The 23,807-nt window shown below is 46.7% G+C and overlaps 1 protein-coding gene across 3 annotated transcripts in view; it reads left to right on the top strand.

Annotated features, from left to right (window-relative positions):
- LOC133420214 (NACHT, LRR and PYD domains-containing protein 1-like) overlaps positions 1–23,807 on the top strand; it is a 43,155-nt gene that overhangs the window by 5,247 nt on the left and 14,101 nt on the right. For 2 of the 3 annotated variants that reach the window (XM_061709824.1, XM_061709826.1), the window contains 7 exons: positions 715–793; positions 1,204–1,411; positions 2,361–4,131; positions 4,387–4,560; positions 6,489–6,659; positions 6,879–6,925; positions 7,029–10,708. The exons of the other annotated variant lie outside the window; for it this stretch is intronic. In XM_061709824.1, coding sequence (XP_061565808.1) covers positions 715–793; positions 1,204–1,411; positions 2,361–4,131; positions 4,387–4,560; positions 6,489–6,659; positions 6,879–6,925; positions 7,029–7,573 — 2,995 coding nt within the window. In that variant the 3' untranslated portion in view covers positions 7,574–10,708. Of the gene's footprint in view, positions 1–714; positions 794–1,203; positions 1,412–2,360; positions 4,132–4,386; positions 4,561–6,488; positions 6,660–6,878; positions 6,926–7,028; positions 10,709–23,807 lie in introns of those variants that run through there. 3 annotated transcript variants of the gene reach the window in all.

Genomic DNA, 23,807 nt, shown 5'->3' with positions numbered 1-23,807 from the left:
CTGCGGGACACCGTAGTAGACCCTAGTACTGAACCCTGCGGGACACCGTAGCCGACCCTAGTACTGAACCCTGCGGGACACCGTAGTAGACCCTCGTCTGTTCCGAAGAAACATGATGAACATGAACAAACCGGAATATGCCAGATAGATAAGATAAAATCTACGTTATTGATCCTAGGATTGGGATATTATTGGTACGCAGCAGCATAACATACAAGGAACAGATGGTGACGAAGCCAAAATAAAATACAAAAATATATAAAGGTATAAAAGCGCTACCTAAAAATGTTTATATGTAAACTCCTGATCAAAATCTTAAGACCAGTTAAGAATTATCATTCTGCTCTTCTTGATCTTAAGAAGGTTCTAAGTAGAACTTTAAAATGCAAAACCTGCGCTGCCTAATCGAGGTCAGTAGCCTCTGTAAACAGCACTTGCTCAACGCGAGCTGTCCACGGCCCCACATCGTATACATTTAAGTAAGTGTACAATAGAGATTCAGAGCAACGATGAATAAATTAAAGTGTATTATTGTACCAGGTTGTGCATTGAGAGAGGGAAGATTTCCTGTATCTGTCACATTCTCAGTCGTCTCAGGAGGACCAGCGAACCTTTAACATGACAGGAAGTCCTCTGGTGGACTGTTCTCATCCAAACATGACTCCATGGACCTTCAGACATGATGTGACCTAGTTCTTCATGATTCCTCCACAGAGTGGACCAGCAGATCTCAGAGTCCCCCAGTGGTCCGTCTGTCCAGCAGCATCAGACCCAGCTGAACTCCATATTTCAGGTCCGTACATGAACAACAACTGCTTCTCCATCTGTTGTCCTGTTGTCCATCTGCATGCTGGTCTACAACTGGACTGTCAGTCTGTCTAACCTGGACCTGATGTTTGTCTCCATGCTGGTCTCTGGAGACCAGTGGACTGTCAGTCTGTCCCAACATGGGCCTGATGTTTGTCTCCATGCTGGTCTCTGTAGACCAGTGGACTGTCAGTCTGTCCCAACATGGGCCTGATGTTTGTCTCCATGCTGGTCTCTGGAGACCAGTGGACTGTCAGTCTGTCCATCATGGGTCTGATGTTTGTCTCCATGCTGGTCTCTGGAGACCAGTGGACTGTCAGTCTGTCCATCATGGACCCGATGTTTGTCTCCATGATTTCAGTCTGATTGGGTCATTCATGTGGTCTTCTGTTCCAGCTGCTGGAGGACGACATCTTCATGTTTGTGAAGGACCAGCTGAAGAAGATCCAGAAGGTTCTGAGTACAGATTACCCAGAATCCTCAGAGAGTCTGGAGGAGGATGAAGATGAAGAGCAGAAGAGCATCAGAGAGGCATTCATGAAGATCACAGTGAGGTTCTTGAGGAGGAGGAAGCAGGAGACGCTGGCTGACCTCCTGCAGAGCAGTAAGACGTTTCTCTGAACATCTGAGCTGCTGGATGAACAACTCAGAATGTCTCAGTAGATGACCAACATTCACAGATCAGACACAACATTAAACCCACTGGAAGGTGGAGGAACTCAGCGCATCTTCTTGCACCGTCTTATGTTAGGAACATCTCATTAATAGGGTAATTAATATCCCAGTAAATAAAAGTTTTATTCTAAATAGTTGAACCGTGTGGATTCAATATTCAGTCTGTTGAAGAATATTATCAAAACCAGTTCAGAAGTCCGCTGTGGTGTAGTGAGTTTTATTCAGTAAGCCGGCGGTGAGCAGACCGACACAGATCAGGTCTGAGTTGGTGTGCCAACCTAGAGTGGTTGGAATCATGACTTTTTATACAGTAAGTTCAAAGCACAAAAGGCAGGAATAAACAAGCCAAAGGTGAAAGACAAAAAGCAATTAAAGGGTATTTCAGTCAGGTGTGATCTGTGGCCAAATGCCGTCCTCGGGCATTCAGCATGAATATCATTCAGTTGGAAACTACCCCATAGGGTGTTCTCATTATTCAAGTCTGTGGCCAAATGAGTTGGTATTAACATCAGTCAGTCAGGAACTTCATCATATGGCATTCCCATGGTTCAAGTCTTTGTTGAAGCCAGTTCCAAGTTGTCGCCTCTGCAGGGGGTAGGAAGCTGGCGTTTCAAGTCAGCCACGGTGTCACAATGCCTCATCAAGTTCCAGCAAACACAAAACAAACACAACTTGTGTGTCTGCAGTGAATCGTAGAGGAAACACTGTTCTTGTTCCTCTGATTGATCAGAGGGTTTTTTTGGGAGGAAAACGCTTCAATACTCCTCATTGAACCGCTGATCAGTGAATGTTGAAATGTTGATTCTTTAGAGGAAGTAGAACTTGTTGTGGGGTGGTTTTAATCACTAAGTGTTTGTCTTTATTTCATCTTTATCTAGATACCGTTGCTGCCGTTTGTCAATCCAAACTCAAAGGTCAGCTGCAGAAGAAGCATCAGCATGTGTTTGAGGGGGTCATTAAAGCAGGAAAGACAACCCTTCTGGAGCAGATCTACACGGAGCTCTACATCACAGAGGCAGGGACCGGAGAGGTCAATGAAGAACATGAAGTCATACAGATTGAAGTGGCTTCCAGGAAACCCGATGGAGCAGAAACAGCCATCAGACAGGAAGACATCTTTAAACCCCCACCTGGAAGAAAAGGACCAATCAGAACGGTGATGACGAAGGGAGTGGCTGGCATCGGGAAGACAGTCCTAACACAGAAGTTCACTCTGGACTGGGCTGAAGGCAGAACCAACCAGGACATCCAGTTCCTGCTTCCATTCACCTTCAGAGAGCTGAATGTACTGAGAGAGCAGAAGTTCAGCTTGGTGGAACTAGTTCATGCATTCTTCTCTGAAACCAAAGGAATCTGCAGCTTTGAAGACTTCCAGGTCGCGTTCATCTTTGACGGTCTGGATGAGTGTCGACTTTCTCTGGACTTCCACAAATCTACAATCGTCAGTGACCCCAGAAGATCCACCTCAGTGGATGTGCTGCTGACAAACCTCATCAGGGGGAACCTGCTTCCTTCTGCTCGTCTCTGGATCACCACACGACCCCCAGCAGCCAATCAGATCCCTTCTTACTGTGTTGACATGGTGACAGAAGTTAGAGGGTTCACTGACCCACAGAAGGAGGAATACTTCAGGAAGAGGTTCAGGGATGAGGAGCAGACCAGCAGGATCATCTCCCACATCAAGACATCACGGAGCCTCCACATCATGTGCCACATCCCAGTCTTCTGCTGGATCACTGCTACAGTCCTGGAGAAAGTCCTGAAAACCAGAGAGGGAGGGGAGCTGCCCAAGACCCTGACCGAGATGTACATCCACTTCCTGGTGGTCCAGGCCAAACTGAAGAAGGTCAAGTATGACGGAGGAGCTGAGACGGATCCACACTGGAGTCCAGAGAGCAGGAAGATGGTGGAGTCTCTGGGAAAACTGGCTTTTGAGCAGCTGCAGAAAGGAAACCTGATCTTCTATGAACCAGACCTGAGAGAGTGTGGCATCGATGTCAGAGAGGCTTCGATGTACTCAGGAGTGTTCACCCAGATCTTTAGAGAGGAGAGCAGCCTGTACCAGGACCGGGTCTTCTGCTTCATCCATCTGAGTGTTCAGGAGTTTCTGGCTGCTCTTCATGTCCGTCAGACATTCATCAGCTCTGAAGTCAACCTGCTGGAAGATCAACTAACAACTCACCGTTCTTCTACTGGTTTCTATCAGAGTGCTGTGGACAAGATCTTACAGAGTCCAAATGGACATCTGGACTTGTTCCTGCGCTTCCTCCTGGGTCTTTCAGTGGAGACCAATCAGAACCTCCTACGAGGTCTGATAAAATCAAACAGAGGAAGTTCACAGGACAATCAGGAAACTATCAAATACATCAAGAAGAAGATCAGTGATGATCTGTCTGTAGAGAGAAGCATCAACCTGTTCCACTGTCTGAATGAACTGAACGATCGGTCTCTGGTGGAGGAGGTCCAACGGTCCCTGGGGTCTGGATATTTCTCCACAGATAAACTGTCTCCTGCTCAGTGGTCGGCTCTGGCCTTCATCTTACTGTCATCAAAAGAAGATCTGGAGGTGTTTGACCTGAAGAAGTTCTCAGCTTCAGAGGAGGCTCTACGGAGGCTGCTGCCAGTGGTCAAAGTCTCCAAGAAAATTCTGTAAGTACCAACAGACACATGTTGGACCTCTGGAATGGAGGGTAGTTTCTGACAACGTCTGGTTTTACCTCCAGAGTTTATGTTTTCTTCACTTGTTTGGGGTCTTTTTTCAGCACAACCTCAGATGAGTGAGTTTACGCTGGTTCTTTCATTTCCAGAGACTTTAATGTCACATAAAAGACCAACAGAGACACAACTACATTTTCTTCCATAACAGTGAAATAACCCGGTTGTTGTTCTTTTTTCCGTCTGCAGACTGAGTGGCTGTAATCTCTCAGGGAACATCTGTGCAGATCTGTCCTCAGTCCTCAGCTCTCAGTCCTCCAGTCTGACAGAACTGGACCTGAGCAACAACGACCTGCGGGATTCTGGACTGGAGAAGCTGTGTCCTGGACTGGAGAGTCCACACTGTAAACTGGAGTCTCTCAGGTCGGGATTCATTCAAGTCTTTTCCAGTTCGAATCAAAAATCAAATCAAATTCATTTTATTGTCATTGATTCAGCAGCCTGACACAGCAAAAGGAAAACAAAAAAGAGACACAACAAACACAGACAACAAATTACAACGTATGACATGGGTAGACAGGTGCTAAGCACCACCTTCATCATTAGCTGAGAAAGGATGACATTGGGGAAAAAGGAGGGGAAAAAATTAATCTTCACACTGTGTGGACACAGTATGAAGGTTCCAAAAAACACCTCAGCACAGAGAAGCAACATACTCATCCATTAACATCATACAAGCATATGTGGAGGGGGTGAGGGTGGAGGGGGCGGTACAAGTCACCTGGGGGATCGCCGCTGCCTCCTGGCACAGCATTTCAGTGTACTGTGTTGGGAGGGTGATACGGAGGGAGCCGGGAAGGCGTTGAATAATGAGGGAAGTGTATTTACCATTGTGTGTGTGAGAGTGGTAAGTCTGTGAACTTTGCCCCAGACCTACTCCTCAGCCATCGTCCTCTGTGTAATCGGCTCGGTATAGTTCTGATCCAGGTCCACAGGTGTCCTGAGGGGAAGGGGAGGGCTAGTGGGGGCTGTTGAAGAATATTATCAAAACCAGTTCAGAAGTCCGCTGTGGTGTAGTGAGTTTTATTCAGTAAGCCGGCGTTGAGCAGACCTACGCAGCGCATGGCTGGGTTGGTGTGCTGACCCAGAGTGGTTGGAATCATGACTTTTTATACAGTAAGTTCAAAGCACAAAAGGCAGGAATAAACAAGGCAAGTGAGAGACAAAAACAATTTACAGTCAGATGTGATCTGTGGCCAAATGCCGTTATCGGGCATTTAGCATGACTGTCACTATGTTCTAAATTAACCCATAGGGTGTTCTCGTGGTTCAAGTCTGTGGCCAAATGAGTTGGTATTAACATATCAGTCAGTCAGGACCTTCATCATATGGCATTCCCGTGGTTCAAGTCTTTGTTGAAGCTAGTTCCAAGGTGTCTCCTCTGCAGGGGGTACAAAGCTGACATTTCAGGTCAACCACGGTGTCACAATGTCTCATCAGGGCAAAGGGTCTTGTTTTCTTTCCTCCAGGGATTTTGGTGAGACCAGCCTGCCAAGTCGCTCTGTCAAGGTCAATTGCATTTGGGTCAGACTCCAGTAATTTTCCGTCTGCCTTAAGTCTCTGGTTCATCATTGGCGACTCCAAACAGACTAATTTGTGGTCAATTCCAGCCAAGCCGAGCTCCCAAATTCTCCAAGGTCTTTTCCATCCTGCCAATGAGCTGAAAAAACGCAGCTAGCCTGAGATTCTGTTCAAGAATCGCATCCAACTTGCGATTTTGCTCCCCCAACTTTAGAGTCTGAGTGTTGGTCGCACAGCTGATCCCTTCAGCCACGTCAGGTAGCTCTGAAAGGGCCAGAATAGCTGTCTACGTTTTCCAAATTTGTTGATATGCACCAGCTCCAAAAAACAGAAATTCTGTTATCAGAAATCCAATTATGAAGCATCTTAAACATCCTTGACCGACAGTCTGGACAGACATACGATCCTCCACGTCTTCCAGGAGTCCATTGTGTATCCAGCAGCAAACGTCCCGTCGGGGCAAGAGGGCTCCCCTATGCCCTGTTTTCTCATCGAGAAAATTTGGTAAATTGCACTGAGAGACCAGTGAACCAATTCCATGATTGTAGAAAATTTCGGAGGATGTGAACAGAGAAGCTCCAAAAGAGTGACAAGACAGAACAAGACAGAGACCAGCATCAGGGCAGATAGGGGGGGAGCGGGAGTAGAAAAAGTATCCGCCTTCACCAAGAGCAGGAAGAAAACAGTCCCAGTGAACGTGCTGCTAAATATGTCTGCAGCGGGACACTTGTGCAGAGAACATGCAGCAGACCTGTGTTGTGTGTCTGCAGGCTGTCGGGCTGTCTGATCTCAGAGGAAGGAAGTGCTTCTCTGGTCTCAGCTCTGACCTCCAACCCCTCACACCTGAGAGAGCTGGACCTGAGCTACAACCATGCAGGGGAGTCAGCAGGGCAGCTTCTGTCTAGACTGGAGGATCCCCGCTGGAGGCTGGACACTCTCAGGTACGGACACACTGCTTGGGGTTGGGGGGGGTTATATTGTGTTAGTTATGGTGGCACAGGTGTGGGGGTTTGCTTGTGTGGGGTGATTGCTCAGGGGTGTCGTGGGATGCTATTTAGCGGATACGGGAGTGCCCAACAGGAGATGGGGGTGGGGGGGCTCTGACATCTCTGCTTCCTCTGAAAGAGACTGAGCTGGTCTGACCCCCCTCCTCCTTTCAGGGTGGAGCCTGCTGGACAACGATGGTTGAGACCAGGTCTGAGGAAGTGTAAGTGTGTTTTTATTCAGCCATCTTCACTCGTTCATGAGTCCATCAGTAATCAATAACTGATCAATAATAACTGCAGCTGCTTGTTTGTTCTCTCCATCAGATTCCTGTCAACTCACCATCGACAAGAACACAGTCAACAACAACATCAAACTGTCTGATGACAACAGGGAGATGACACATGTGAATGAGGTTCAGTCATATCCTGATCATTCAGACAGGTTTGATTGTCTTCCTCAGCTGCTGTGTAGAGAGGTTCTGACGGGTCGCTGTTACTGGGAGGTCCAGTGGAGCAAAGGGGTTTCTGTATCAGTGAGTTACAGAAGAATCAGCCGGGGAGGAGACTCTGATGTCTTTGTTTTTGGAGGAAACGATCATTCCTGGAGTCTGAACTGTTATCTAGCTGGTCAGTACCATGTCTGTCACAATAACAGGGACACATCCATCATCTCCTCATCTTCATCCTCAGTCTCTGGCAGAGTAGCAGTGTACGTGGACGTTCCTGCTGGAACTCTGTCCTTCTATGAAGTCGTCTCTGACAGACTGATCCACCTCCACACCTTCAACACCACCTTCACTGAACCTCTCTGTCCTGGATTTGGACTTTGGTCCTGGTCTGGTTGCTCAGTGTCTCTGTGTCCAGTTTAGTCTCAAGAGTCCTGTCAGAGAAACTGTCTCTGTTGGATCCTGGACTTGGGCTTTGGACTTGGACTTGGTTCTGGTTTGTCAGTGTCTCGATGATGGTAGTGATGATGATGATGATGATGATGATGATGATGATGATGATGATGATGATGATGATGATGATGATGATGATCACCGTTTGTTTAGTTTTTTTGGTTTATTGTGTTTTTATTTGATCTTTTTCACATTTAAATATTAAATAATTTACTGGATTGTTGACGTTTGATCATAAATTAGCTTTTCATCTCATTATTCTTGTTTTAATCTTGATTCTGTCTCTAAATGTTTTCATATTTGACTTCACATCCATCCATCCATCCATTTTCTTCCCTCACACCAGACACTTCCTCCAGCTCTTCCGAGGGGAGTCCGAGGCGTTCCCAGGACACGCTGGAGAGACATAGGGCCAAATCCACAAAAGGATTGCGCGGCTTTTGCGGCCGCTAAACCGGTGCAAATGAGACAAAAAGAGAGCGTCTAATTCACAAAGCACCCGCAAAGGGCGAATTGCTCCACAAACTGCGCTGCCAAGCAAATAGTGGCATTGTGCGCCTGTGCCATTTGCATGCATGCAAATTAGGTAATATTCATACATTCGGCGCAAAATTGCCCCCTTTCTATGCAAATAAGCCTCATTGCAAAAAGCGCCTAATTCACAAAGGCCAGCGGTATTTGCCACACGCAAAAATAGTGGAGCAAATACCGTGTTTCAGAAGCGTGTATTAAACTGCGCGCAAAGTCGCAAACTCACTCCTCACTCCCGCTCTGTATATGTTTCTCTCTCTCTTCAATATCATTCAAGCCTGTGTTATACTGAATGATATTAAGGGTGAAATCTACATTCAGACATGACTGTAGACTATCAGATCAAGTGGGGTTGTGGACTTATCTCGGATTTAAAAATAAAAGTAACAGGACGGAGCTCAGGATTCATCCATAGGCTACATAAGGGGCTGCTTTATTACAAACAATTCCACCATATAAACATATAAATCTAGAATGTGTGTGTTTAACAGCTGACCTGTAGGTGTGTGTAGCAAAACAAAGAACATGAACTACCATTAGATCCTGATCTGATCCCGATCCGGTGTTAATGAAGTTACTGGTGCTGTGCCTTGTGCGTAAATGCGCACAGCCTCTTAACATTTGACATTTCATTAGCTTATGTCATACAGACACTGAGGTCTTTTGATGTGTGTGTGGAGATGATGGCTATGTTCTACCACACAATGGTGGCCAGTGCACTCTTTTTTGCTGCTTTGTGTTGGGGGGGCAGCCTTGCAATCAAAAACACCAGGCGACTGAACAAACTGGTCAAAAAAGCGGGCTCAGTGTTGGGCAGGAGTCTGGACCCGCTAAGATCTGTGGTGGAGAGGGGCACACTGAACAAACTGAGTGCTATAATGGAGAGACACCCTCTCCACAGCCTCCAGGAGCAACAGAGGGGCAGCAGCTGCAGCGGTCAGGTCCGCAGCCTCTGCTCACTGCACACGGAGCGGTTCAGGAGATCCTTGCGTCCCCGCAGCAATAAGACTGTTTAACTGTCCTGAACTCAGTTTCACACACTCACCTCTGCCACAACTGGACTATATTTTAGTTTGCACTTTACATGATATTTGTTTAAAAACCTTATATGTCATGTTTATTTTAATATTATGAATGTGCTTTTATTGTCTGAATGGAAGTGTGTTTTTATGTTTATGTTTTGATGAGCTGCTGGACGGTTGAATTTCCCTTTGGGGATGAATAAGGTTCTATCTATCTATCTATCTATCTATCTATCTATCTATCTATCTATCTATCTATCTATCTATCTATCTATCTATCTATCTATCTATCTATCTATCTATCTATCTATCTATCTATCTATCTATCTATCTATCTATCTATCTATCTAAATGCGAAATACTAGAAGTACAAATACGTGAAAGTTGAGGCTGTTGTGCTCTCTGCAGTTTTCATTATGGACCAATCTGTGTGCTGAAATATGGAGAACACTGGAAACAGCTCCGCTCACTCAGACAAGTGCAAATTGCACTCAGCCGCAAAACTTTATGGGCGTGTTTGCTCCGGTATATCATTAGAGCAAAATCTTTTGTGAATAGGACCTTAAAGCGGGGCAAATTGCGGGCGCAGATGCAGCGCAATTCACAGCGCTATTTGCGGGCGCAATCTATTCTTTGTGGATTTACCCCATAGGGCCCGATTTACTAAAGGTTTGCGTGCGTAAAAACCTGTGCAAACTTGACAGCACCCGCAAACCAATGTGCGAGCTGATCTACTAACGGCGTGCAAAGACGACTGCGTCTCTGAAATGCGCAAAATTGCACACGCAATTCAGTTAGTACTTTTGCCCTGATGAATAATCAATATGGGGCATACCCGGCAGAAATCCTAAATACTGGGAGGGGAAGATGCAAATTGGTCCATTTACCACGCGCAATGAGATTTACCAAGCCTGAAAGTAATTGCGCGTATTGTGATTGCGTCTGTATTTAATACGTTCGAAAGGAAGGTGCTAATCTGCTGCTGCTGTTATTGTGGCAAGGAAGCGACGTCCAAAATCAAAGAATACGCAGAGAGAGAGTCTTTATTCTGCTGCATGCTATTTTAAAAATGGTTGCACAAGTTTTATTAAAGGCCACTTTTTCTTTAGTTCTCTGCCTTATATCTTGCCACCTTCTCTTATTGTGCCCCCCTCCACTCGCCCACAAGCAGGCCAAGCCTTTGTGCCAAAACTTTGTATTTTATTGATTATTTATCTTATTGAACGTGAAATCATCCTTCGTGAATTACATTTAATTAAAACCCGTGCTTATTAATCACAAAACACAGGTTAAACATCATGACCAAATCCGCTCCGACCCGGTGTGTCTGTGATCAGCGCAGAGACTGCGCCGTCGGTTCTGCGTTAGTGTGACGCGGAACCATAAATCAGCCTTTAGTGTGCGCTCTGTGCGCTGTTCTGAACACTTTTCTTCTCTTCTTGCCATATGATGGTCCCGTCTGTCACACATTTACTGTCAGTGTTTGCTATATAATATATAATATTTGCAATATACTGTGGACATCTGAATAAAAACTTAACTCATAAATAGATGAATCAAAGCGCTCTCCAGCTCTGTGTCTGATTGTCTTTTTCTCCTCAGATCATACCGAGCACCGCCGGGTCACGCAAACCCGACCAATTAAATATTAAAATCAAATTCGGTCCTGTGGCCCGTTTTTCTATTTCGTATTTTTGATCTGTGCCTAAAATTGAAATATGAAAAACCAGACGTTTTTCCGTTTTTTGTGTTACCAACTGCATTTATTCTATCGCAGGTTTTCTCCGATATTGCGTTTCTTTTGGTAATTCCACTAATATCTCTAACTCCAACTCGTCAAATTTCATTTTGCGCTTGTGACTTGTGACTGTGTATTCCATCCACTCTCCATGGCGCAGAGTTTACGCTCGCAAACCTTAAGACGCGCAACACCTCATTTAAATACTGCTGTTTGCACCTGTTATCAATTGCGCACGCAATCTTAGTTGATCACCCGCAAACCACACGCAAACAGCACGCGCAAACTTTTTCAGTGCACACGCAATTTAGTACTCTTTATTTAGGATCTTAGTAAATCGGGCCCATAGTCTCCTGGGTCTCCCCCAGGGTCTCCTACCAGTGGGACATGCCTGGAACACCTCCCCAGGGAGGAGGGACATGCCTGGAAACAGTGTGCGAAATACCCATCCATATTCGGGGGGGATCCTAACTCACGTTTTTTTTTTTTTTTTTTTTTGTTTTTTAAACAGTGTGGCCCTATGCAATAAACCAATACAATCAGCCTACTATAGCCTATGACAAATACACGCACACTTTTAACCATTTTACATGCACGTTGTTTTACAAACAGGAGGCAAAATTGTGCATTACGATGCAGAATGTTATTTACAAATTAAATCTGATAATTTAAATAAATAAAAGACATTAATTGGCACCACACTGGTGCACAGTGCACTTAATGAATAAATGCCAGGTATAGGACACTGGCGCACGACCAGTGCATTGCAGAAACGAATAAACAAACAAAATAGGCTAATGTATTTTTTTAGATAAATAAAAAAAAATATACAATGAAAATGAATAGTGCATTCAAATAACAGTAACAACAAATGCCACTATCGGAGACATGCAATCAGTGCACTTAAACAGATCCTCAACCTTCACAATGATGACTGATTATTTAATGTTATGTAACCATCCAGGAAATTATGTTTTAACACAGCTGTGTGAACACAGTCACAAATTCCACTCATAACAGGTGATCACGCAAAAAAACAAAAAACATGATGGCTCTCAACAGGTGGGTTCACGCAGCTTACACATTCACAAATCACACTCATAACAGGCCATAACGCAAAATAATAATAACAATAATTAAAAAAAAACATTAGCTCTCAGGTGGGTTCAGGCCATATTAAGCAGGCTGGCCTCTTACCTGGCGCACATGGCTAATTTGCATACATAAAGGCGTATTTCACACTCTGCCTGGAACACCTCCCTAGGGAGATGGCCAGGAGGATAGATGCCCAAGTCACCTCAGCTAACTTCTCTCAATGTGAAGGAGCAGCGGCTCGACTCCGAGCTCCTCCCCCTATCCTCACCCTATCTCTAAGGGAGCGTCCAGCCACCCTGCGGAGGAAACTCATCTCAGCCGTTTGTATCTGTGATCTTGTCCTTTAGGTCACTACCCAAAGTTCATGGCCATAGGTGAGATTGGGAGCATATATTGACCGGTAAATCGAGAGTTTCCCCTTTCGACTGAGCTCCTTCTTCACCATGACGGTCCAGTACACCGACCTCATAACTGCGGACGCTGCACCGATCCGTCTGTCAATGTCAAGCTTAGTGGTGTCAAGCGCGACTGGGTGCTTTGCGTTTACGTGGCTAAACTTGAGCTGCTTCAGTGGTGAGCAAAGTCCTTTCCTCAAAGAACACGCATCACTCTAGCTTTATCAATGCTGCCGTCTGGGCGGTTTAGAAATGTAAATCCCTCATTCACTGGACCGACAACTTTCACATGATCCTCCATTTTCACTTCTCTGCTACTCACTGTTCCTCAACATGCCTGTCCAGTTACAATGGGAGACTACCAGCATAGCTAAACACGCCCAAACATAGTGACAGCCAATCAATGTCCACATCATAGTGGGACTGACCATTGTTTTCAAAATAAAGGCAATTCGCAAACAGAAAATGTAAAGTTAGAGATCAAAAAATAGATTAAGCGATTAAAAAACATAATGTGCTAAATATGTCTGTAATTAATTCATCGCAATTAGCGCGCTAACTTGACACCCCCTAGTCACGCTCCATCTTTCCCTCACTCGTGAACAAGACCCTGAGATTGAGGCAGGACCTTTCCACCCACCTAGAGAGGGAACGCCACCCTTTCCCGGTGGAGAACCATGGCCTCGGTCTTGGAGGTGCTGATTCTCAACCCTGCCGCATCGCACTCGGCCTCAAACCGCCCCAGCACATGCTGAAGGTCCCGGTCCAATGAAGCCAACAGGACAACATCATCCGCAAAAAGCAGAGATGAAATCCTGAGGTTCCCAAACCGGATCCCCTCCGGCCCCTGGCTGCGCCTAGAAATCCTGTCCATAAAACAGAACCGGTGACAAAGGGCAGCCCTGCCGGAGTCCAACATGCACCGGGAACAAGTCTGATCTACTGCTGGCAATGCGAACCAAACTCCTGCTCCGATCATACAGAGACCGGACAGCCCTTAATAGAGGGCCCCGGACTCCATACTCACAGAGCATCCCCCACAGAATGGCACGAGGGACACGGTCAAATGCCTTCTCTAGATCCACAAAGCACATGTAGACTGGTAGGGCAAATTCCCATGAACCCTCGAGCATCCTGTGGAGGGTGTAGAGCTGGTCCAGTTTTCCACGACCAGGACGAACACCTTGAATCCGAGGTTCAACTATCAGCCGTAATCTCCTCTCCAGTACCCTGGCGTAGACTTTCCCCGGGAGGCTGAGAAGTGTGATCCCCCTATAGTTGGAACACACTCTCCGGCCCCCCTTTTTAAACAGAGGGACCACCACCCCGGTTTGCCACTCCAACGGTACTGTCCCCTTCCTCCATGCAATGTCGCAGAGGCGTGTCAACCAAGACAGCCCTACGACATCCAGAGACTTGAGGTACTCAGGGCGAATCTCATCCACCCCCAGTGCCACTGAGGAGCTTACGAACCACCTCAGTGACCTCGACTTGGGTGATGGATGAGCACGTCTCCGAGTCCCCACTCTCTGCTTCCTCAGTGGAAGGCATGTCAGTCGGGTTGAGGAGTTCTTTGAAATATTCCTTCCACCGTCCGACGATGTCCCCAGTCGAGGTCAACAGCTCCCCACCCACACCATAAACGTTGCCGGCAGAGTACTGCTTCCCCCTTCTGAAGCGCCGAACGATCGGCCAGAATTTCCTCGAGGCCGACCAAAAGTCTTCTTCCATGGCCTCACCTAATAATAATAATAATAATAATAATAATAACAAAAATAATAATAATAATAATAATTAAAGCTGCAAGCAGCGATGAACGGGCCCCCGTCGCACTCATGGTCCATTAATGCAAACCATTAAATATCAAATTTTTTGGAAAATACTAATACAGAAGGACAGTGGGAAAGAGGGGAGTGTCACAGTCTGTCAGTGTCTGTGTTCTGTCTATTTGTTTGTGTGTGCGTGTTGTGAGTGGGCGTGTACTGTGGGCGTATAGGCTTGGCTCCAGCTCTCAGCTTGGCACACCTGGTTCCAGTTCCCTCGTCGCCTCACCTGCCTGGCGTCAGCTAATAATCCCCAGTCTTTAAATGTTTGGAGATCCTGCAGCGCCGATGCCAGATCGTTTCACAACCCTAGTGTTTGAGAATCTCTGCCAGCCGTTTGCCTTGCCTGCCTGCCTGCCTACCTGCCACTCAGCCTCAGCCTGCTCACCTGCACATTAGAATCCCGCTGCCCTCCGGATTGCTTTTTCCCGCATTATTTAATAAACACCCTTGGACTTTGATTTTGTTGTGTTCTGCTTTTGGGTCCGCCAGTTTAACAAATCGTGACAGAACGATCTGGCCTAATATGGACCCAGCGGAACTTGGTAGGGTGAAGGAGGCCGTTGCTAATCAGGACAGCTTTTAGGCAACCATGATTCACTGCTTCAAAGACTTGTTGATCAGATGACTGTGATCTCCAACCAACTTACCGCTCTCACCATTGCATCGCAGGCACAAGCTCCACCTCCTGAGGCACCTCCACCTGTACCTGCTGCTCCAGCCGCTGCCGCTGTTCCTCATGCAGAGCCACACATCCCCCCACCAGCTAAGTACTCTGGCAATCCTAACACTTGTCGGGACTTTTTAACCCAAGTCCAGCTGAGCTTTGAAGCTCAACCGTCTCGCTATGGTCGTGAAGAAGCCAAGATAGCCTATACTGCTAATCTGCTTGAGGGTCCTCCTCTCAGTTATTTCAATGCCCTCCGTGAGCAGCGTTCTCCTGCAGTCCAATCCTTTTCTGCCCTTGCCACAGAACTCAAGCGAGTCTATGACCACCCTATACGAGGACAGCAGGCAGCTCAACAGCTTCTGAGACTTCGCCAGGGCAGGCGCTCAGTAAGAGAATTTGCCTCTGAATTCCGGTCCCTTGCTGTGGAGTCGGGGTGGAACGACCAAAGCCCTACTCACAGCTTTTCAAAATGGGCTCAGCCGCGCCATTGGGAGGGAGATCGCGCTTAGACATGGGCAGCTCTCTCTAGATGATGCCATTACAACTGCCATCAACATCTCTGACCAAATGTCCCAGTGGCAAGCCGAGCCTATTCCCCCTAGGTTTTTTCCCAGTAGCAGAGACCCACCAGCTGAGGTCAGACCTCCCGTGTCCCAAGCCTTGACCCCTAGTCCTCCAGATGCGGAGCCCATGCAGGTGGGTCGAGCCCGCCTTACACCAGAAGAGCACACTCGCCGGAGGCGCGCAGGGGTGTGCCTTTACTGTGGCAATCCTGGCCATTTCATTGCTACCTGTCCCGTGCGGCCAAAAGATTAGGCTCTCCAGTTACAGTGGGGGTTCTGGTGAGCCAGACTGTCTCTTCCCCCAAACCCTTGTGCAGAATGCAGTTCTCTGCTACTCTTCGTTGGCAATCTCAATCCTTGTCCCTGTTGCTCTGGTGGATTCTGGTGCGGATGAAAACTTCCTGGATGCGGGTGTTGCCTCTCAAATGGGCTTAACCATCGAGCCGCTTCCTTCACCTCTGAGGGCCAATGCTCTGACTGGTCGCCTCCTCGCTCAAGTCACTCACCGATCCGAACCTGTGCACCTCTTGGTGTCAGGCAATCATCACGAACAGATCCAGTTCCACATAATCTCGTCCCCACACGCTCCCATAGTCCTTGGTCAGCCCTGGCTGGTTTTGCACAATCCTCTTATTGACTGGGCCGCGGGTAAAGTAGTGAGCTGGAGTCCCCACTGCCATTCCACCTGCCTGCAGTCCGCTCGCTCTCCTAATGAGGATACCATTTCCCCTATCATCTCTGAGCCACCAGACCTTTCCAAGGTACCTCCAGTATACCACGACTTAAGTGAAGCCTTCAGTAAGTAACATGCTTTGTCTCTCCCTCTGCACCGCCCCTATGACTGTGCTATTAACCTTCTTTCTGGAGCTCCCCTACCATCCAGCCGGTTATACAACCTGTCTCGTCCAGAGAGGGAGGCAATGGAGAAGTATATCCATGACTCATTGGCTGCCGGCATCATTCGACCCTCATCCTCCCCAGTGGGCGCAGGCTTCTTCTTTGTGAGCAAGAAAGATGGCTCTTTACGTCCCTGTATTGACTACAGAGGTCTCAATAACATCACCGTCCAAAACAAATACCCTTTACCTCTACTTGCCTCTGCCTTTGAGCCCCTACAAGGCACCACCATTTTCTCCAAATTGGATCTCCGAAATGCTTACCACTTAGTTAGAGTCCGAGCTGGAGACGAATGGAAGACTGCATTTAAAACACCACTCGGCCACTTCGAGTACCTTGTCATGCCTTTTGGCTTAACGAATGCCCCAGCTGTGTTTCAAGCCTTGGTCAACGACGTTCTCCGTGACCTGCTTAACCGAACAGTCGTTGTGTACTTGGACGACATCCTGATTTTCTCCCAGAACCTGAAAGAACACGTGGGTCATGTCCGAGAGGTGCTTCAGCGTCTTCTAGAGAACAAGCTCTACGTAAAAGCCGAGAAATGTGAATTCCATGTTCCATCTACTAGATTCCTGGGATTCATCGTGGAGAGTGGCCAGGTGAAGGCAGACCCTGAAAAGGTGCGTGCAGTCGTTGACTGGCCTCAACCAACCTCTGTCAAGCGTCTCCAGAGTTTCCTTGGGTTCGCCAATTTTTATAGACGTTTCATCAGGGACTATAGTCGGGTAGCCGAACCCCTCACCAGGCTCACCTCCCCAACCAACCCTTTCACCTGGACCACCGAGGCAGATGCAGCCTTCAAAGAACTGAAGACACGGTTTACCACGGCTCCTGTCCTCATCCACCCTGACCCCTCACGCCAGTTTATCGTCGAGGTTGATGCCTCTGAGTCAGGGGTGGGGGCCGTCCTTTCTCAAAGATCTGCCAAAGACCAGAAGCTCCACCCATGTGCGTTCTTTTCCCGTCGTCTCGAGCCCGCCGAACGCAATTACGACGTGGGAAATCGGGAGCTACTGGCGGTTAAACTTGCGCTAGAAGAATGGAGGCACTGGCTTGAGGGAGCTGAACACCCTTTCATCATTTGGACAGACCATAAGAACCTGACATATATCCAGTCTGCGAAATGCCTTAACTCTCGTCAGGCCCGGTGGGCTCTGTTCTTTGGCCGGTTTCGCTTTACGCTGACCTACCGCCCAGGCTCCCGCAACGTCAAACCAGATGCCTTGTCCCGTCAATTCACTTCTGGGGACCGCCCCAGTCCGGAGCCCATTATACCCCCATCCTGTATTGTGGCTGCAGTGACTTGGGACATTGAGTCATTGGTTCGAGGAGCCCAGCGAGACCACCCTGACCCGGGTAATGTCCCTGATGATTGCCTTTTTGTGCCTGACCCTGTCCGCTCTCAAGTCCTGTCCTGGGCACACACATCCCGGTTTGCTTGCCACCCAGGGGTTGGCCGTACCCTGTCCCTACTAAAGCGCCATTTTTGGTGGCCTACTATGGATGCCGACACTCGTGCCTTTGTGTCCGCCTGTTCTGTATGTGCCCGAGGAAAGTCCTCCAACCAACCTCCTGCTGGCTTACTTCGTCCACTGCCTGTGCCCAGTCGACCTTGGTCCCGTATTGCTCTGGACTTTGTAACCGGGCTCCCTCCTTCCCAGGGAAAATCTGTTATCCTTACCATAGTGGACAGGTTCTCTAAGTCTGCACATTTCGTGGCTCTTCCCAAGTTACCTACGGCATTGGAAACAGCTGACCTCCTGGTGCAACACGTGTTCCGTCTCCACGGCATCCCGGCTGACTTGGTTTCAGACAGAGGACCGCAGTTCGTGTCACAGGTCTGGAAAGCTTTCTGTCAAGCCCTTGGAGCTTCTGTCAGCTTAACATCTGGTTATCATCCCCAGTCTAATGGACAGACGGAACGAGCCAACCAGGATCTGGAAGCTGCGCTCCGTTGTGTTGCCTCCAAGAACCCTTCCTCCTGGAGCACCCACTTGGCCTGGGTTGAGTATGCCCACAACTCCCTGTCCTGTGCGGCTACGGGAATGTCGCCCTTCGAGGGGTCCCTGGGTTACCAACCGCCTTTGTTCCCAGCGGAGGAGGACAACATCTCCGTTCCCTCTGTCCAGGCTCATATGCGGCTCTGCCGCAAGGTGTGGAAGGATGCTCGTTCGGCAATCCTCTGCTCTGTAGAGCGAAATCGGCGATACGCTGACCGGCGCCGGTCCAGAGCCCCCGTGTACCTACCAGGCCAGCGGGTGTGGCTTTCCTCCAAAGACCTCCCCCTGAAGGTGGACTCCAAGAAGCTTTCGCCCCGATATGTTGGGCCGTACGAAATCATTTCCATCATCAATCCTTCAGTGGTCAAGCTGAGATTGCCTCCTCGCTGGAGGGTCCATCCCACCTTCCATGTCTCCCAGTTGAAGCCTGTGTCATCCAGTCCCCTGGCTCCGCCTGATGTCCCCCCCCCACCCCCCCGCGTCATTGATGACCACCCTGCCTATACGGTCCGGCGGCTGCTGGATGTGCGGCGTCGTGGGAGGGGCTTGCAGTACTTGGTGGACTGGGAGGGGTACGGCCCTGAAGAGCGGTGCTGGGTGCCTCGGCGCTTCATCCTGGACCCTCCCCTCGTCTCTGCATTCCACCGCAGTCACCCGGGCAAGCCTGGTGGGCCGCCCGGTGGCGTCCCTTGAGGGGGGGGCCCTGTCACAGTCTGTCAGTGTCTGTGTTCTGTCTATTTGTTTGTGTGTGCGTGTTGTGAGTGGGCGTGTACTGTGGGCGTATAGGCTTGGCTCCAGCTCTCAGCTTGGCACACCTGGTTCCAGTTCCCTCGTCGCCTCACCTGCCTGGCGTCAGCTAATCATCCCCAGTCTTTAAATGTTTGGAGATCCTGCAGCGCCGATGCCAGATCGTTTCACAACCCTAGTGTTTGAGAATCTCTGCCAGCCGTTTGCCTTGCCTGCCTGCCTGCCTACCTGCCACTCAGCCTCAGCCTGCTCACCTGCACATTAGAATCCCGCTGCCCTCCGGATTGCTTTTTCCCGCATTATTTAATAAACACCCTTGGACTTTGATTTTGTTGTGTTCTGCTTTTGGGTCCGCCAGTTTAACAAATCGTGACAGGGAGAAATACGGTAGTTTCCCGGCCAAAGCGTGAGACTTGACAGGTATGCTAACGAAAGCTCTGGTTACACTCAGAGATTGGAACATATGGCTCAGAACCAGACTCGATCAAAGTAAAGCTGTCAAGTTTTGGATTTAAAAATACAGGAAATTTTCCGCCGCTGTCCCACCAGCCCAACCGAGGTCCAGTATCTTACATTTTAAGATAGATTTACGAGAAATCCAAAATAACTACTTGTCAACCACTTACAATCTACAATTATGTGCTCAGAATCTGATCGGCCACTAGCCTCGCGAGAACCAGGCTACAGCAGGGCAGTTCTCGCGAGGCCAGTGACAAAAAAAATAAAGCAATGGAATTTATTTTGTCGCCGAAGCTCCCTCGCATGGGACACGCTTTGTTTACGCAGCCGGCTCTTGTCCCCGGAGAGGCTTTGTTCCCTCACCTGCTACACGTCATTCAAGCAGCCAATCAGCACAGAGTCTCATTATCATAGCCCCGCGCCCTCAGAATCCCTCATAGATAATGAGGTTAGAAACGGTAAAACTAGAGACATGGCCCACAGGCTGAATTTCTGATTTATGTAGAAAAAACAAGGTTTAGATTGTTTTTAAGACATTCAAGGCCTGTTTAAAATAAACATTAAATGTCATAATAGGTCCCCTTTAAATGCAAATGAGCTACTTTTCTGCTCTGCTTTTTTTTCTACAAGAAAGCCGAAGCAAGAATGATACACTTCCCTTACTTCCTCTGAAAACTCCTGGTCCTGAACCCAGCTGTGTTTTCAAAGAGTGTCCAGTCAGAGGGTTGTTTTATTCCTTCTAAAAGATGCAGACGTTCTGCCTCAGAGAAGTGAGTTTTATGTAAATGTCACTAAAACATGTCACTGATGCTTCTTTCACTCGGAATTAAAGTGACACTGGGATATATATGTAGGGAAGTGAGTAGCCTTCTAAGTTTGAATAGTTATATTGTTGAACTTATCTCTATTTAAATAGTAATTTCCTTATTTTTTTGCTCTGTAATTTCAGGAGTGCAGTTCCATGTTTCCACCACTAGCCGGTGTCCGTCTGGTGTCAAGCAGAACTTGCTCTTTTTATTTAATTGATTGACCTTTGAGCCGAGTTTATTCGTATTAAAATATGAGCGTAACAAAAGAGCTGTGAATAAGTAACCCAAAAGATAAGCTGTCGCGTCTCCTACTTTTTACAACATTAAGCGAGAAAACGCAGATGCTTTGGTCAAGTTTACGTTCACTTTCTCGTGGACAGATTTCTGCGCAGGGAGCTCCGTGTGAAGGTGATTGGAGCAGTTTTTTAACTGCCTGCAGCTCCGTTTCTAGACAAAGATAATTCCCGTTAACGGAGTCACAGCTGGAACTGAACGACGAAGGAGCCGACGGTTCGACGCGTCCAGATGTTGGAGCGGAGTTGGTGAATGAGAGCAGCAGTTCAGGTAGATGATGGTCAGCAGGACCAGAGCTGTTACTGGTGACTGAAGCAGCTTCCGTGTGTGGAGGAAGAGAGGATTTGATTTGAAGATTTTATTTTGAACATGCATAAAAAAGCGTACAAAAAAGTGAAAAAATGGGAATATATATATATATATATATATATATATATATATATATATATATATATATATATATATATATATATATATATATATATATATATATATATATATATATATATATATATGAATTAATTAATGAATACTTTATTACAGACTCAAAAGGTTCCAATACAAATACATAAAAATACATACAAATTACGGGTCACACATTAAAATACATGCAAACAGTCCAGATGTGTATACCTTGTATCACTCTGTTTAATGTTAGTGAGTGCAGTTATTACACAATTTTCTGACTCATGGAGTCGACACATAAATTTAAACATAAAATTCCTCAGTAGAGCATGGAAGGTGGGGACATAACAATTAACAAATGAAGTGCTTGCACTTGTCCATCTTGGAAGCTTAAGGAGGATCCTGAACGCATCATTATATGCTACCTGCACCTTCTTTAGTTTGGCGGTGGTATAATTACACCAAAGGTGAGCTGTGTAAAGAGGTGTACAATAGGCTCTGAATAGATCTACTTTAACATCAGCTGTGCACATGTGGAATCTACAGGCCTGAGCATATTGGCCAGAGTATAGAGCTGACAGCACTGACGCTGGATGTCATCATCATCACATAGATCCTCATTTATGATGTGACCCAAATACCATACTCTCTTAACAACATCTAAGGGGCGGTCAGACAGTAAGAATGTGGGGAAACTTTTGTTTCTGATCCTCCTTTGCTTTAACAATCATAATAACACTCTTCTTAGGGTTAAACACAATGTCATACTGGACTCCATAGCTAGAGCACACTTGCACTGCATGGAGACATGATGACCAGGTCATCAGCATATATGAGGTGATTAATATCACCTAACATACATCCGGTCTTGCACTGACTAAGCTTCATGGAAAGATTATCCATGTAAATATTGAAGAGGACAGGATATATATATATATATATATATATATATATATATATATATATATATATATATATATATATATATATATATATACAGCACAGTACATACAGCACTTCATATAATATTAGTTCACGGATACACCAACATGCGCGAAATGGAGTAGGAATGAAGTTACCACTTATCGAGTCCTACCCCTGAATCTGACATACATTCTTACATAAAACAAGACGACTTTCAATAACTGTTCAATACAGTGATATACTCAATTATATGCATATAAATATAGTCAAAATCAAAGTAAATCAAGGCAAACAAAAGAAAACAAAACAAACGCCCAGCATTTAGTTGTGCTACTATGTATGTATGTAATAATAGAAGTAATTATAATGCATAGTATTACATTATCATAAAGAACAATAAAAAACAATAGACAGCAATGGTATAACAATATACTTGAATAACTATATAAGAGTAGATATGCTATATATACTGGTTCATATATTTACCTTCAATTATATACTTAAAAATTACTATAAACCTATATATCGACATATCTACATATAACTATAAATCAATATATATTAATAGATATATAGATATTTAAATACTGTACGTATAATACAACTCAATATATCCATATACATACCTACATATAACATATCTATATCCATAGTATCCATCTATATATCTACATATATTAATACATGTTCATACATGTAGATATATAGATGTATATTGTGGATATAGATATGTTATATGTAAGTATGTATATGGATGAGCCGCTGCTCTCTGAACCCGGCTGAGCAGAGAAGGAGCTCAGTATCAGATCATTATTGTGTTTGTGGGGGAAGAAAAAGCTGCCGGCCCGGATAGATCAGAAATATGTGGAGACTAACAGTCCAAGTTCAGGTTCAGGCTTAAAGGGGAGGAAATGGACGTGATCAGAAACTCCTCCTGGTCTCCATCTAGTTGCGTCCTGTGGTTTTCATTGTGTCGTGGTGTCTGACCATGAAAGGAACAAGACTGTGGTCGGTTCCAGGTTCCAGGTTCCAGGTTCCAGGTACCAGGTTCCAGGTTCCAGGTTCCAGGTTCCAGGTTCCAGGTTCCAGGTTCCAGGTTCCAGGTTCCAGGTTCTCCAAGTCTGGACTTGAGTTCTGGAGAGTTTCTGCTGACTCAGGACAAAGTACTCTGGAGGACAAAGTCTAAAACTGCAGAGGCCTTGGTTTGGTGGGTGTGTTTGTTGCCATGGCGACTCATGAGAGTGAGCCTCCCCTGAGTTCTGCTGTTGCTGCTGAGACTCTGGAGGCTTTTGTTCTCAGCTGGACTTGATTGCAGTAATGAACTTCTAAAAGAGCCGGGAGGAGAGAGGATTGGAAGCAGAGCTTGTTGTAGTCGGAGGACGTGGTGGCTGGGAGGATCAAGGTGTGTTTACCTGCATGTTAATGCCAGAGTGTTCTGGGTAGCCTACGGTGTGTAGTGGTTCTGTGTGCAGCGACACAGGGAAGTCGGTGCTTGGGAGGGGCAGATTTGTGTGATGAGGGTCCGTTTAAGTGGGCCAGTCCTCTTTTTGGCCTACGAACTAACTGCTGTTGCTTCAGTAGTTCCTAGGACATATCTTATAAACATCTTCTTCTGAACCGTGATGAAGTGTGTGTTGTCAGAGTTCTGACCCCGGACCATAGCGGTTAACTAAAGGTGGTGGCTGCAGCTTCTGCCTGCTCGGTGTTAAAAATTAATCTAATAAAAAGGTTTACTGCAGTATGGAGGACAAAGTTAAGTGTTTCTGCAGTTGGAGACATCAGCGTACTTTATGTCATCACAGCTCAGCTTACAGGCTAACTCTCATCCAGGA

Source organism: Cololabis saira, chromosome 20, assembly GCF_033807715.1.
Source record: "Cololabis saira isolate AMF1-May2022 chromosome 20, fColSai1.1, whole genome shotgun sequence".
NCBI classification, from domain to species: Eukaryota; Metazoa; Chordata; class Actinopteri; order Beloniformes; family Belonidae; genus Cololabis; species Cololabis saira.
Note: the sequence above shows the minus strand (reverse complement) of the source record. Positions and strands in the feature narration are given on the sequence as shown.